Source organism: Schistocerca nitens, chromosome 2, assembly GCF_023898315.1.
Source record: "Schistocerca nitens isolate TAMUIC-IGC-003100 chromosome 2, iqSchNite1.1, whole genome shotgun sequence".
Classification (NCBI taxonomy): Eukaryota; Metazoa; Arthropoda; class Insecta; order Orthoptera; family Acrididae; genus Schistocerca; species Schistocerca nitens.
Genome location: NC_064615.1, coordinates 331,764,301 through 331,780,173, shown reverse-complemented (window position 1 = coordinate 331,780,173; position 15,873 = coordinate 331,764,301). Strand labels below are relative to the sequence as shown.

At 39.3% G+C, this 15,873-nt stretch overlaps 1 protein-coding gene across 2 annotated transcripts in view; it reads right to left on the bottom strand.

The window, feature by feature from the left end:
- Positions 1-562: 562 nt before the first annotated feature.
- LOC126236130 (TELO2-interacting protein 1 homolog) overlaps positions 563-15,873 on the bottom strand; it is a 153,475-nt gene continuing 138,164 nt past the window's right edge. The window contains exons 13-16 of one of the 2 annotated variants that reach the window (XM_049945207.1): positions 11,246-11,568; positions 6,412-6,640; positions 3,151-3,285; positions 563-836 (exon numbers count right to left, since the gene is read on the bottom strand). In XM_049945207.1, the coding sequence (XP_049801164.1) occupies positions 759-836; positions 3,151-3,285; positions 6,412-6,640; positions 11,246-11,568 (765 nt within the window). In that variant the 3' untranslated portion in view covers positions 563-758. The remainder of the gene's footprint in view (positions 837-3,150; positions 3,286-6,411; positions 6,641-11,245; positions 11,569-15,873) is intronic. The other variant, XM_049945208.1, reaches the window with a different exon arrangement.

The window sequence follows — 15,873 nt, the reverse complement described above, 5'->3', positions numbered from 1 at the left end:
GGAATTTCTTCTAAAAGACACGCTAGAACTTCCTCATCCTTTAATTTGCAAGAAAACATTTCATGAAACTGAAATTAAAAAAAAAAAAGAAAGAAAAAGATAAGCTTCTAATAATACCCCTGCAGCCACAGTGGTTTCAAACGAAACCACCAGAGGAAATAAAGAAAAAGTACATGATTTTCATTATTGTTGCAATACATATAGCAAGTACTTATATAAGAAAGTATTATGAATTTGTTCCATGTGTGAAAGTTGCATTTCAAAGACAAATTCAAACACCAATCAAGGAAAAGAGAACCAGCACACCACAAACAAAAATGGCACTTATACTGGAATCGCTAACTGCAACCATGTGAGAAATATTGACGTATCAAATTTTCATCGCTAGATGGCAGCACCATCTACATCCAGAAGCGTGGTTTAGAATGTAGCCACTGTGCTCTTGCCACAAAATCAAAATATCATGAGTGGCTTCAAATGAAACCACATCGTCACAAAGGGTTAGAGGGCAATGGAATAGGCACAGAAAGAAAAGAATGAACACATTTTACTATCTATAATAATGTAATTGCCATATTCACAATTATATGTACACAAATGTAATCTCATATAAGAAATGGATGCAACACATGACACATGATATTTCATTCAATTTTTCTTCATACTTCTTATGACTGCAGCTTATAATTGAACTATATGACTAGAAGAAGTGGTTCTTCTGCTTTCCATGATGATTTTTGGCATCAACTGAGTTTTTGTTACAAAATCTGCAAGTGTTGCAGGATGTGAGAAACATTCTTCTTGTACTCACTATCTTCTCCACAGCTCCCAGGCAGCTGGAAAAAAGTGAAACTTAGAGAAACCATAAGATTGTTTCCTATCCACATACATATTTAACATGCAACTTCAACATTATAATAGAAATAAAAATGAAACTCTTCTTCCTGTTCAAACTCTGATAGAAGGGTAAAAATTTGTTATCACAGTAGTGATTTTAAATGCAATTTTAATGTTACACACATTAAGTTTTATCATAAGGTAGTAGCTTTCTGGCATTAACGAGGTGACAGATGTATTCCACAATGCTGGTGTATTCTTCGTTATTTGGTGACATTTCCTGACAATGATAGTAAGTATTTCGATCACAAACTTGTCGACTGTAGGGGCCACAATACTTGACCACTTTCATTTTACAGTCAAAGCTAGGTCTCCCTTAGTTTGTTTTAAGTCATTACAAAACAGTTGATTGAGAAAGGATACCTTACCATATATCTGCTGCATCATTTTCTGAGCATCAGTGGGCGATTTCTGCAGCTGGGAGCTACATACGAGGGCTATCCAGAAAATAACAGCCTTGTGATCTATCATGTTGGATGGGACTACAGTCGCTACCTTGGTGCCGTAACTTCCACACACTCAATACACATCCAGCAGTGGTAGCATTTGGTCTTTGTCTCTGTTATTTTGCTTTCTGTGCTGTGTTAAAATGCTCACTGCAATAGAAAATCCGGCTTATGATTTGCATTCTGCAATTAGGTTTTTGTCCACAAAAAATTGGAAACCAATTGCAGTTTATTGCGACCTTTGAGATTTGTAAGGAGAAGGAATAATGAGTGGATGCCAAGTGAGGCAATGGTGCACTGATTTTAAAAATGGCCGTACCAGTATTCACAATGAGGACCACACCTGTAGGTGAACTGGTGTCCGGTGATGAAAATCAACAACAAAATCTGTGAAAACCATCGTTTCTCGATTACGGAACTTTTGCAACATTTCCCCAAATTCCTTTGTGATGTGTAAGGAGAAGGAATAATGAGTGAAAGCCAAGTGAGGCAATGGTGCACTGATTTTAAAAATGGCCGTGCCAATATTCCCAATGAGGACCACACCTGTAGGCCTAGCCATGTGACTAATGAACTGGTGACCGGTGATGAAAAACAACAACAAAATCTGTGAAAACCATCGTTTCTCGATTACGGAACTTTTGCAACATTTCCCCAAATTCCACGGAGTCTGGTATATGAAATTATGGTGGAGAAGCTTAGTTACCACAAATTTTGTGCTAGGTGGATTCCCAAAATCCTAATGGAAGGCCACAATAAACAGATACTTGCTGCAGCACTGGCCTTCCTCGAAGATTACAAGGAAAATGGTAAAAAAGTTTTTGATCATATCATAACTGGGGACAAAACTTGGGTGAAGCATGTCAGTTGTGAAACAAAAAGGCAGTTGATGGAACGGGGACGCCCACGTCCTCCCAAGAAACCAAAGAAGTGTTTGCAAATGCTATCAGCAACAAAGCATGGCTAATGTGTTTTGGGACTCTACAGGAGTGACTCTCAATGATTTCTTCGAACATGGTACAACAGTTAATTCAGAGAAGTAATGTCAAACACTAACAATGTTAAGGCACGCAATACAAGACAAGTGCCAGGTAAAACTTAGCACAAATGTTTTATTTTTTCACGTCAATGCAATCCACATACAGCCAATTGTACCGGTGATTCCCTACAGGGTTTTGGATGGGAAGTATTTGATCATCCACCATACAGTCTGGATTTGGCACAGAGCGACTACCACCTCTTCCCAGCAATGAAGACGTGTTTCGCTACATAACGCTTTGATACTGACGCTCAACTGCACGTCTGTATAAACCAGCAGTTGCAATCGCAAGTGGCAGATTTCTACAGACATGGTACTGAAAAACTTGTGCCACAGTATGATAAGTGCCTAAATCTGAATGGCATTTATGTAGAAAAATGGCTTAAGAGTGTACCTTTAAAATGTACATAATGAAATATAGTTTTATCAAATTGTTAATTTTTTTATTTCAACACGTCCGTTATTTTCTGGATAGCTCTTGTATTAAAGCCAAAAACTGATACTTGTGAATTTCTATAGGTTACTATATGTGAACTGCTGTTTGGGTACTGTTGCCAAATGCACATGCTCATCCATTTCATTTCCATATTTTAAAATGTACATAATACCTACTACTCTTTAAATACTATTTCACCAGTCTATATAGGCAACATGAAAGACATCAACATAAGACAATTGGAAATGACTGAGTTAAGACCTAACTCAAGCGAATGCAATGGGAACAGCTGTATCAAAATTTAACAGACCAGGAAAAAGCACATGACTTACTTTATGAACCTCCAAGCTCTTATTTGTTGGAGGGGGTACCAATTCGGGTGTTGGATACCACAGGCACACCAAACTAAACCAAACAATATCAGCATCGACGAGGTACAATGATATGAACAGCTCCACACAACTTTCCTGTAATAAAGTATAATTGTCAGTGTCTGAGAAAATATGTTGGTTTATAACTTGCCTGAATTCATTGCTGCTATTCTTCCCCGGGATTATGAAGCTAATCTCGACAGATAGTAAAGTATACATTACAAGTATTAGCAAAAACAGAGCATTTTCAAAGTTTGCTAAAATGCTAACACAGGATCCAGTTGACACGAGTTTTGAAACAGACAATGAAATCAATCATGTTGAGCTCAACAGTGTGTTCCATCACTGGGTAGTCTTGACCACAGTTTTGTGTTGGTCATTCATTCAGGAGGACAGTTAGGTGGTGGCCATGTCCAAAAAAAATAAAAAAAGCTGTGCAAAAATTGCAGTTGAAATGGTATATGACACAAATGCTTTCACAGGTGGCCCTGCCTCTGACAGCATAGGATAAACTAGAGTAGGATGTTTTGGATGGGTATATCACACAGGTCTTGTATCTGGGTCTTCCACAGGAATATGACACACATGCCAAGAGGTTGGGAGTGTACGTGACATAATGAAGGACTAGGACATTGAGTAGATTGGGTGGGCAGCAGAATACCTCACTGTGAATGGCACAAAGAACGTAGTGCTCATTTCCAGATATGATGATACAAAGATGAAGCACAGACGAAGGATATTATTAAGCATAATATACAAGAATTCAGTCTATTTGCCCATCAACAGCTCAACAACATCTCCATTAAAATGATGTGAAGTACTGCTTTGTAAAGAATTGTGGGTAATTAACAATGTAGCAGTGGAGAGAGTATCAGTTATTAATCAAATTCTGTGCACATAATTAATGCATAGTAACTTCTTTAAAAAAGAGAGAGTAACACTGTGACATTGTTAGAAGATAATTCAGAAAGTAACAACTTATTGCACATTTGGTGTACAGACTGATTTCAGGCTGCTATCCAAGGCTGAATGTTTTCCTCAACATCTCAGTGTTGCGTGAGGGCCAGTTCCTATGACACATTCTGTAATTGTTTAAAACAAATTGTGTGGCATGAAGTTGTGCTGACTATTAGGTCAGAGGGGTTATTCAATGTCTGAACATTCGGAAGTTGAAACCCTTGTGGCAAGGGGTTAGAGTGAGTTGCATGGGGATGGACCAGGATGTTGAGTAAGTTGGGTGGGCAGCATAACACCATTCTAAGAGGGGTGAGAAGGATTGTGGGTAGGATGTTCATCATTTCCAGGATAAATAGTCATCCAAGCGCTACGAAGAACATGGTTCACCTTCTCCAGTCCTGGGTGGTACTCGATGATGATGGGGGCATTTATCTGCAGCTCGTTCTTAAAAGGTGGTGGGAGGATTAGGACTATGTGAGGATATGCCATGGGAAATCTGTCTGGAGACAAAGTTTGAAAGGCAGTACCTGTCTGTGAAGGCCTTTGTGTGATTTTCAGCATACTGGACAAGGGAACAGGACAAGGTCAAGCAAAAGGGGGAGAAGGGGTTGAGGTTGTGCAGAAATTAGGATACGACATGGATCTGGTTCAAGTTCATTGATATCTTCATGATCTGCACCCAAGCGCAGGATGCCATATCCTCTTTTCTCCACAACCTCAACACATTCCTTCCCCCCCCCCCCTCCCCTCCCAGTCCATCCATCCATTCCACCAGGTCCTCATTAGTCAACATGCCGCCTATGTGGACATTGGCCTCCATGGGTCAGTTCATACCTCAGTCTGTATCATGCCTACCAACAGTACCTGCATTTTGACAGCTGTCGATCCTCCCACAACAAAAAATTGCTCCCATTCAGCCTGACGACATATCTGCAGTGACGAGAAGTCCCTTGCTCATTATGCAGAAGGTCTCACAGAGGCCTTCATGAACAGGCACTACCCTCTCCCCACCAAAACCTGTGAGAACAGATTTCCCTTGCCATATCCTCACACACTCTCCTAATCCCCCAACCACCCCCAAGAACCACTGCAAAGAAGCACTCCTATCATCATCCAGTACCACCCAGGATGGGAGCAACTGAACCATGTTGTTTGCTAGTGCTCTATTATCTATCATCATATCTGGAAACAATGGACATCTTACGCATGATCCTTCCCACCACTCCTGGAGCGGTATTATGCAGCCCATCCAGCCTACCATCATCATCCCATGCCACTCCTACTCCCAAACCTTGCCAAAGGGGTCACATTCCTGTGAAACACTGAGGTGCAAAACCTCCACAGTCCACACATCCTGCACATCCTACCCTACTCCAGTCCTGTCGCAGGTTTACCCTATCCCTTCAAGGAAGGACCACCTGTGAAACCACCCATCATATAGCAGCTCTGCTGCAATTTCTGCACAGCATTTTTTGGGAGCATCACCACCAACCAGCTGTCCACGTGAATGAATGTACCGTCAAACTATGGACAAGAACAGTGTTGACCAACTGTTGGCAGAACAAGCTGGAGTTCAATCGCTGCTTCACAACCCATGCCATCTGCATCCTCCCTACTGGTGTGAGATTTTCTGAACCAGTTTGGACTCCATACTTCCCAAATTTAGTATTCGTATTTCATGTCTAGCAGTCTTTACAGAGAACTTTTTCAATTACAAATGACTGTACAGTAATACAAAAAATACATGTTGGATTCTTTATGGATATAACAAATGAAATTAGTTCTTACTTTTTACATCTAATCACAACAGTTTCCAGACTCAACATAGCATTCCTCACGAAAGGCCAAACTGATTCACATGACTAAACTCTCAAATATATGTCTATTGTCTCCAGATCTTATGCAGTTAGAATACTCATCACATTGCGCAACTCCTGGCAGCATCACTGCTTCAGTTTTGTATGTACTTCAATGAGAAGTATATTGATACCTCTCTCCACTTATTTACAATAAAAACTGAAGCTACAATGTTAATCTCTGAACTCTTCATTTCTTCCTTCTCATTTCTACACAGTCTGAAGAATGAGGCAGTAAATCTTAAATGCACATGCATGTGATGTGTTTAAAGTCACCACAATTTTTAACTTTGATTTTTGCATCTGAATCTTATATACATAACATTGATTTGATGACAAACATTTCAACCATTTACTATAAAACACTGATACTTCAAAACAAGACAATCATTTTATAATCAGGTCTCACCTGCAGAGGACGAGGCTGCTGAGAAGAGAGGTAAGGGGCGCACACAGCCACAAGGTCCCTCAGTGGGCGGCCACTCATGGTCAGTGCTGCAGCTAGACGTCCCAGGCCTTGCAGAAGGCACAGCTGTAACTTATATGCCTGCGTGAAGCGATATGCACTTGCACTGTCTTGCAGTGCGCTATTGTGGGCAGAGCGACGTAAAAACTCAAAAAGTGGAGGTAGTGCTAATCTGAAATGACAATACAGCAGTTTTCTTGTTATTCTTACTACCCCATCAACAACAACAGTAAGTCAAGGCAGAGCACATCTTTCAGTGCATTGCATCCATATACTAGGGACATTTCATAAATTATGCACACTTATTTTTTATGTACACATTTATTTATTTATTTCAATATCTCTTTACAGTCCTTCAATATGTCTCCCCTTCTCTATGACTGAATCCCAACATCTCATCTCAGAAGCTCTATTATTCCATCCAGGACACAATTTCTGTTCATCTCTCGAATGGCTTGGGTAATGGCATCTTTCTCTTCCAGAGAAAGATAATGGCATCCACACACAGGTTTTTTCAACTTTGGGAACAAGTCGAAGTCTGGTGGACTCATGTCCAGGCTGTAGAGAGGATGAGGCAACACTTCCCATCCGTATTCACACAGTTTTTTGGCTATAACACTGCTAATATGCAGGCAAGTACTATCATGGAGAATGAACGGCCCAACCTCAAGCAACTGAGGTCAGGTTTTGTGCATTTTTCAGGTTTTGCTTGAAGATACGTTAACACATTGTTGTGACACTTGCCCCACATGGGACTCGAGCTGTCATGATGATTCCTTGGAGGTTATAAGCAAAAAATCATCATTTGCTTGAGCTTCAATTAAAGGCATCGAAAGTTGTTTGGGCGTGGAGAGTCTGAAGCTCTCCATTCATTGGACTGTGAGTTCAACTCCAGTTTGAAGTCTACAATCCACATTTCATCAATAGCGACAATTCAACACATTTCATCAATAGTGACAATTCAACACACGAATCCTCCACCTTCGTGGTCAAATCATTCTTTGATCAAGATCACAATGTCCAGGCACTTCTGCTTCATTCAGCAGTCAGACAGTGTGGGACCCATTCTGCAAAAATTTCTCTCTTCTTCAAATCATTTATCAGAATACAGAATACTGCTGTTGGGGGACTTCCAGTGGCTTCAGAGAGTTCCTCACAAGTCGCACTGCATTGTTCTTCAAGAGCATCTGCCGCAAGTTTCACACTTCGTTCATCTGTTGATGTTTTTGGCCTTCCAGGTCTCAGATTATCGCCTATGCTCATACAAGCGCTATGAAAACGACTAACCCAATGTGAAGCTGTACTGCAGTCCACTGTAAACTCACCACAAACTTCACTTAATGCACTGTGGATGTTTGTCAGGTTTTTGCCATGTAATGTTTCGATCTTGATGTACGACCTTTGGTCTTCAACATTCACAGTTTCCAAGACCCATGCATGGTCCATTTCCACCTATCAACAATTTTATATTAGAGTACACAGCTTCTTCTTCAAGCTCCCAACTACATCTGACATAATTTTCATTGTTGCTGCATCAAACAATCCACAGTAATACCAATCTGTGCACTATTTATGAAATGTACCACGTATATTTATTCAAGGTAATTTCCAAGTTCAGTAATCTGTTGCTGTAATTGTCACTGTGGGGCCAGTGACTCTACATAAAATCTGGTTATGACACATGGCCAATGTCATCACACTCATCTGCAGAAAAGAAGTCACAAAAACAGTGACATTAATCCTTCTGAGATGTCTGAGGGCTCACAACAACAGCATCATTTAAATGCTGTACAATGAAAAGAGAGACATCATGGTTTTTTGTGTAGAATATGGGAGGTTTGTAATGAGCCTGCATTTGATTATGATACGCAAATGCAGCTCCAGGTGACAGGCAGACATATGATGGCAGCTGATGTTACTGCATGTTCAAATATTGTAAAATTTGTGCTGAACTGAATTACAAATTATTTATTTTCCTTCTTTGTCAGTTTAACACTGTTTAATACAAACTCCACATTTTACTTTTGTGCCATCACCATCACTATCACTCGTTGTAGCAAAACTACTGATATGCATCAACAGCTTACGGTCTTGTGGTCCTGTCAACATGTCATCACCAACATTCATGCCCAATAGAAAATCCCCGTCACATTATATGCAGTCTTATTTCATTGTAGCAAGTGACAGTGAGGGGCAGGGGGGCGGGGACAACCCTCCACCACAGCTTTTTTTATATCAACAAGTGTTTTAGCATCCACCAGTACAGCCACTTTACAGGAATTATCCATCAACAGACTGGAGCAGAGTTTGGTGAAATGTTAATCAAAAATTCCTACTGTCAGATGTCAAATCCATAGGAAAGGTTCCAACTAGAGTGAAGTCGCACAAAATCTAATACCAAATCCTCTCTGTAGAAAGTATCAATTACAGTATACTCTCGCACATACATTCATTTGCTCAGATGAAAATGCAATTTAGTAGTGGACAAGGAAGATATTTGTTTTAATTACCAAAATGAGCCCTACCACGAGCGACGTGAATGTCATTTTCCAACCTGAGTGGTACATGCTCCACTGGACAAAACATCAGTCATATGCTTGGTACATGGCGCGTTTCACTCACTAATTGATTAGCACAGTTACTCTGGACATATTAGACTACCAATATTATCTGTAACAGCAACACTGGATCACACAACAAAGGTGCAGCAGAAACTCATCTGAACAGTTCCAAAAGTTTTTATCCCATTTGTCTTGGTTTGCTTTGATCAAGCATAAAAGATAGAATTCAGTGAGGACCGACAACACTCTTGGAATGTTAATGGTCTTTACTGGACCAGAACAAACATCAGAACCTTGAAAAAAGGACTTATTTTTATTTTTCCTTTATTTTTTTTCCCCGCTTCAACATGAAGAGATTTTATTTCCAGAACTAAGATTGAAGGAGGAAAAATGTAAAACGTACATTAAAGGACACAGATTAAGAAAAAAAAACGAAAAAAGAATAATGCAGACTCTCAGTCGTGGGATGCTGGGTTTGACTCCTGGGTGGATCAACATTTGTGACCAGGCGTATGTATTGTCATCATCACCATTTTATCCTCACTGATGCACAAGTTGCCAAAGTGGCATCAAATAAAAAAAAAAAAACCTTGCACCAAGTGGCAGAACGTACCGAAAGGGTCTCCTGCCCAATAAAAGCATATGCAATCCCCAAGGCGTTTAATTCATCCTTCCATACTAATATTATTAAATGTGTGTGTTGCATTTTAACAACCAAGCCACTAAACCGATTTTGAAGTAATTTGGTAAAGATATAGCTTAAACGCTATGCAAAAATGTAGGCTACTTGAGGGGTGGGGGTGGGGGGGAATCAACCCTCTAAGAGGGTGAAGTAAGAATGGCACATCCCTTTTTACACTAGAAAACATAAACCATGTTAAAATATTTATAAATTTGTTGCACAATGTATATGTAGCCCATGCCCCACTGCATGCACCATTTAACTTACTTACTAAGCATAAATCATCATAACAAAACGATTGAGATGTGACTGCAGCAATGTAAACAAAAGAATGTATCTACATAGGCTTTTACTTGCATAATGATGCACATTATTAATGTTGGGTTTGCAGCCAATTCTCAAATTCAACAAGATACGATACACCCAAAGAAATTAAATGGAAGACCCTTTCACTTTTGTATCAGAGATTTCTGTCATAGAAGTGCTATATGGAAACTTTGTCCTGGTGTTGCCACTGTGCGAGACAGTAGTTTTACAAAGACCTGCAAAAATGAGGATACTGCTGTGTCTTATTGTCAGTACCTTCAATGCAGCCCCCTTCTTTGTCCTTTCACTACCAATTAATATCATATTTTCAACTTTGGAGAATTTATTTGGTACCTGAAATCTTTAGCCTGGGTCCTTCAGATCTGCTCGTAAGTTCAGATGATGTACCTCTTTTTACTCAGGTTCCATTTCAAGTGCCCTTGAGCTTAATCAATGGACAGTTGTATGTAGAAATGAAAATATTTTGTTGTTACATGCTACCTTTAGCCTATTTTGTTTTATTTTCTGACAAGATTTTTTGAAGAGACTGATGAAGTAGCTAAATGGAATTTATTATCACATATAGTTGCTAATTAATTCATGGAGAATTTGCAGGAGAGACCACTGAGAGGGCAACTTTAAAACCTGCTTGTTTTTCAATATATGTTAATGAAATATGTGTGATCTGGCTACATGGAGTAGATTCTCTAAAACATTTATGAGAACATGATAATTCTCTTCAACCTGACGTTAAATATATGGTGGAAGTTCAAAATGATGAACATGTTCCTTTTTTGGACATCTATAGCAACATGTTGGCAGTCACAGTGCACTATTTGTCCAAGAATCACGTGATGGAGTATGAATAAACCAGGATCTTGGCCGGGATATTTTGATTGTTGGACACTATGAACCAGCAGTGCACCCGTCGACTGTTCAATCACCAAAAATACTCTTACATCTTCTATTAAGAAGTTTTCATACATCTTATTCATGAATATCACTATGAAGAATTTGAGAATCCATTTCATTGGCTGATTGCTGTAGATGCAAGCTTGTTAAATAGTACAGTAATGATGCCCACAAACCTTAATGTAGTGTAAATTACAAAAATCTGACCATGAATTCCCAGATAACTTACACATCTTATTAAACACATTTATCACACTATCAGAAAGACAATAACATCTAAAATATTGAATGTTTATTATGCAGGGATATGTCCTACTTTATGCATCTGGAGCGCAGGAAGTCACCTGAGGTGTATGCAAGAGCACAAAGCAGAGTAAAACATCTTGCAAGGACCAATGGATCTGGACTTCGAAAGAGAGGTGCCATCGCCTCCCATATCTTGTGTGTCAATCTCAGTAAGGTGCTGGAATGTGTCCTCAGACAATGCACCCCATCAGTCAGAGTTTCCAGTGAGATAACCTGATGGCGAGGAGCACGAGATCGTGGAAGTGTATGAAGGCATCGACTTAACACCTCCCGCACAGCAGCAACATGTGGTGGAAGACGCTCTTGGTGATCTTCCGATGAATCATTATAATCCTGAAAGCAAACAACAAAGGATGAGAACAGGTTTTCCGAGACATGTTATCAAACCACTATGATTTCATTTAGTCGCAACTTAAAATATCACTCCATACAAAGTTCCATTATCAACAGAGAAAGCCTCTTGGATTTTAATACCACAAAACTGCAAGTCAGAAAACAATAATACATTTAGTAGACATTACATGCAGTCCAAAAATTGACTCAATGCAAAAAACAACATGTAATACAATAACAGGTTGAAAACCAATGGGAAAAAAGAAGTGATCTACACTATTCTCAGAGTTAGCTAACTGAAGATGTCACTAAAATTAAATGAGATTATTCAGGGCAATGGCTTGAATGAGAGAAACTGGCACAGGACAAAAGTAAAATAAAATTTTATATGCCAGCAATAAACAATACTTAAAGATGAATTTGATGAAAACTGAGAAGTCAGTTGTAAGGGATGAACATATAGATGCATAAATGAGACAAAAATAGGTATAAACAGAGAAAAATAAAACCGAAAGAATAAAATTATAGAGAAGCAGTAGCCAAGTAAGAGACAAGACGCCTCCAGTTACTCATCCAATGCTGCACACAAATTATGTAGGAAAATAAATTATTAATCCAAATCCCCCACATTGAAATTTTAGGTTACAGGAGAATCAAAAGAATTTTTTTCTTGTTAGATGTGATATCTAAGTAACTTCTGGCAACATTCAAGTCATCAAACACAGTGACCAGTGTACAGAAGAGTAAGATCAAAAATTTTGATTTTTATTGTAGCAAGAATCCAAGATGACCATTGCCTCATGTCATTTATTATGCCTATGACCAAATGAGCTGCCATCAACAGAGAAATCAAGATGATGATAGAATCATAGAAAGATATGACTTTCCTTACAACCATCCATTAGAAGTTCTGAGTAAAAAGGACACCAATATACCTCTTGTCAATGGTTCCAACACTATGGACAGGACCAATCACAAGGCACAGCAGAAGAAATTAAGAAGCATAAGATAAACTAGGAAGCAAGGGGAGAAGAAAAGGAAATGGAAAAAGAGACATGAATGATGCAACTGTAACAGATATTCCAGGTGTATTCTGTGATTTCAACAAAGTAAATATCTGGAATCAAACAACAGCACTAGTTGCATTTTTATTTTCAATCACCAGACCAGTTTTGGCCACAGAGGCCATTTTCTAGAGGTTACATGAACTTTATTGAGGTTGAGGGTGGGGGGCAGCAGAGTGTAATAAGTTGTACAATATGAAAAAGAAAGTAACAACAAACATTGTCAGGACAAGCATTGTGAAACAAATAATGTATAACAACTCATCTACAAACATCATGAAAATGGCATGGTGAAATAAATAATCTTGTATAATAACTTGGCCACAATTAAGTTAGTAACACATATAACAAGAACTTAAGAGCCTATCTTCATGGGAGTAAAGAGACAAGACTGGTGAAACATATAATGAGGCAGTGCTTAAATTCAGGATAGCTGGGTTGCAGGAAGGTCCTGTACTGGACAGGAGAACAGAGGGAAGCATATAATAATAATAATAATAATAATAATAATAATAATAATAATTATTATTATTATTATTATTATCATCATTAGAGTAATTAGCACATTGTGAAAATAAAACAAAATACAGAAATACATGGCATTTGAAAAATTTACATAGACACACCACAGAAAGCATCATAAAAAGAAGTTATAAAAAAAAAGTAAAGACAAAAGATGACACTCAGAGAATCTAATGCAAAAGAAGTGATGAGCTTGGAAAGCCATTGATGCCGAACAAGAGGAATCAGCAAACGCATTCTTGAATACAGGCATGATGTTTAAACGATGTGAGGTCCTGCCATTTACAGGCAGCCCTGTAACCTACCCCTCCCCTGTTTAAGCACTGCCTCTTCACATGTCTCACCTGTGCTTTCTATGAGAAAGTGGGTCAATCCCACAGTTGGCTCATCCTGGAACTGGGCCACCAACAACACTGCAGGCTGAAAACATGTTGGCTGGACTTGCTATGAAATAATTTTCTCTGCAGCAGCCTGAAGGCAATATCTACACATCACCTGAGTCCAATCCAACGAGTCAGGCAATCGTAACATCATAGCAAGAGATTCAACAGGAATAAAATTTTGATGTTTAGCCTGCACATATGCTGAGCAAGAAATACTCACTAGATAAGCATGATGTCTCACCAGTCCGTCTGTGCACTTCCATGACACTAGGTTTGTCAGTTCATGTTACATATAAGGTGTATTCCGAAACTGCGGTCCATTTGGTCACAAAAAAATAAGCTCATGAGAAAAGGTTTTACTGACAGTAATATTTTTCTAAATATACAGGGTGATTCAAAAAGAATACCACAACTTTAGGAATTTAAAACTCTGCAACGACAAAAGGCAGAGCTAAGCACTATCTGTCGGTGAATTAAGGGAGCTATAAAGTTTCATTTAGTTGTACATTTGTTCGCTTGAGGCGCTGTTGACTAGGCGTCAGTGTCAGTTGATGCTAAGATGGCGACCGCTCAACAGAAAGCTTTTTGTGTTATTGAGTACGGCAGAAGTGAATCGACGACAGTTGTTCAGCGTGCATTTCGAACGAAGTATGGTGTTAAACCTCCTGATAGGTGGTGTATTAAACGCTGGTATAAACAGTTTACAGAGAATGGGTGTTTGTGCAAAGGGAAAAGTTCTGGACGGCCGAGAACGAGTGATGAAAATGTAGCACGCATCCAGCAAGCATTTGTTCGCAGCCCAGGAAAATCGACTCTCAGAGCTAGCAGAGAGCTGCAAATTCCACAATCAACTGTATGGAGAGTCTTAAGAAAAAGGTTAGTTATGAAACCTTATTGTCTGAAATTGGTTCAAGCACTGTCTGCAGCTGATAAGATTAAAAGAAGCGATTTCTGTGATTTTATCCTTGCTCAAATGCAAACAGATGAATCTTTCGTTTCAAAGATTGTGTTTAGTGATGAAGCAACTTTCCACACTAACGGGAAAGTCAACCGTCACAATGTCTGTATATGGGGCACTGAGAATCCGCGGGAAACAACTCAGTATGAATGTGACTCGCCTAAGGTGAACGTTTTCTGTGCCATTTCAGCCAATAAAGTTTTTGGTCCCTTTTTCTTCGAAGGTGCTACTGTAACTGGACTACAGTATCTGGAGATGTTAGAGAATTGGCTGTTCCCTCAGCTCGAACAAGAAGCACAAAAATTCATATTTCAGTAGGATGGAGCGCCACCACATTGGCACTTATCTGTCTGTAACTACCTGAATGTCAACTACCCGAGGCGATGGATCGGCCGCCAGGCAGCCCGTGACAGAGCACTTCATCACTGGCCTCCAAGAAGCCCTGATCTTACCCCCTGCGATTTTTTCTTATGCGGGTATGTTAAGGATATAGTGTTTCGGCCACCTCTCCCAGCCACCACTGATGATTTGAAACAAGAAATAACAGCAGCTATCCAAACTGTTACGCCTGATATGCTACAGAGAGTGTGGAACGAGTTGGAGTATCGGGTTGATATTGCTCGTGTGTCTGGAGGGGGCCATATTGAACATCTCTGAACTTGTTTTTGAGTGAAAAAAAACCTTTTTAAATACTCTTTGTAATGATGTATAACAGAAGGTTATATTATGTTTCTTTCATTAAATACACATTTTTAAAGTTGTGGTATTCTTTTTGAATCACATTGTATACTTCTCCATAAATTGCCATTCACATCTATATTATATGTAATACTGCACCAGCTTCTTTAACCCCTCTGCATAGAAGTCTGCTGCCTGGGAACTGAACCAGTTGGTAATGTCGGTCTTGAGTTCACCATCATTTTGAAATCATTGTCTACCCAGCCACTTCTTCAAAGGAAAGAAGAGGAAATAGCTGCTTGGTGCAAGGTTGGGACTGTACGGACAGTGCTCAAAACATTCACAATGAAAATCTTGAATATTCTTGGTTTTGACAGCGTTGCCATGAATGAGGACAATGCTACACCACAGTTTCCCATGGCATCAATTTTAGACTACATGTCTCAGTCTGATTAGCATTCCACAGTGTACATCAGCTGAAAATGTTGACCCATTGTCCATGAAATCAATCAAAAGGACACTCTTTTCATCCCAAAGACTGGTACCATCATTTTTCACATCAAGAACAGAGATCGCTTAAGCTTTTTTGGTTTGGATGAACTTGAATGGCACCACTGCATTGACTGTTGTTTTGATCCTGCACTGGAGTACGATACCTGTGACTCGTCACCTGTAACAATATGGGAAAACAACTCTTCTC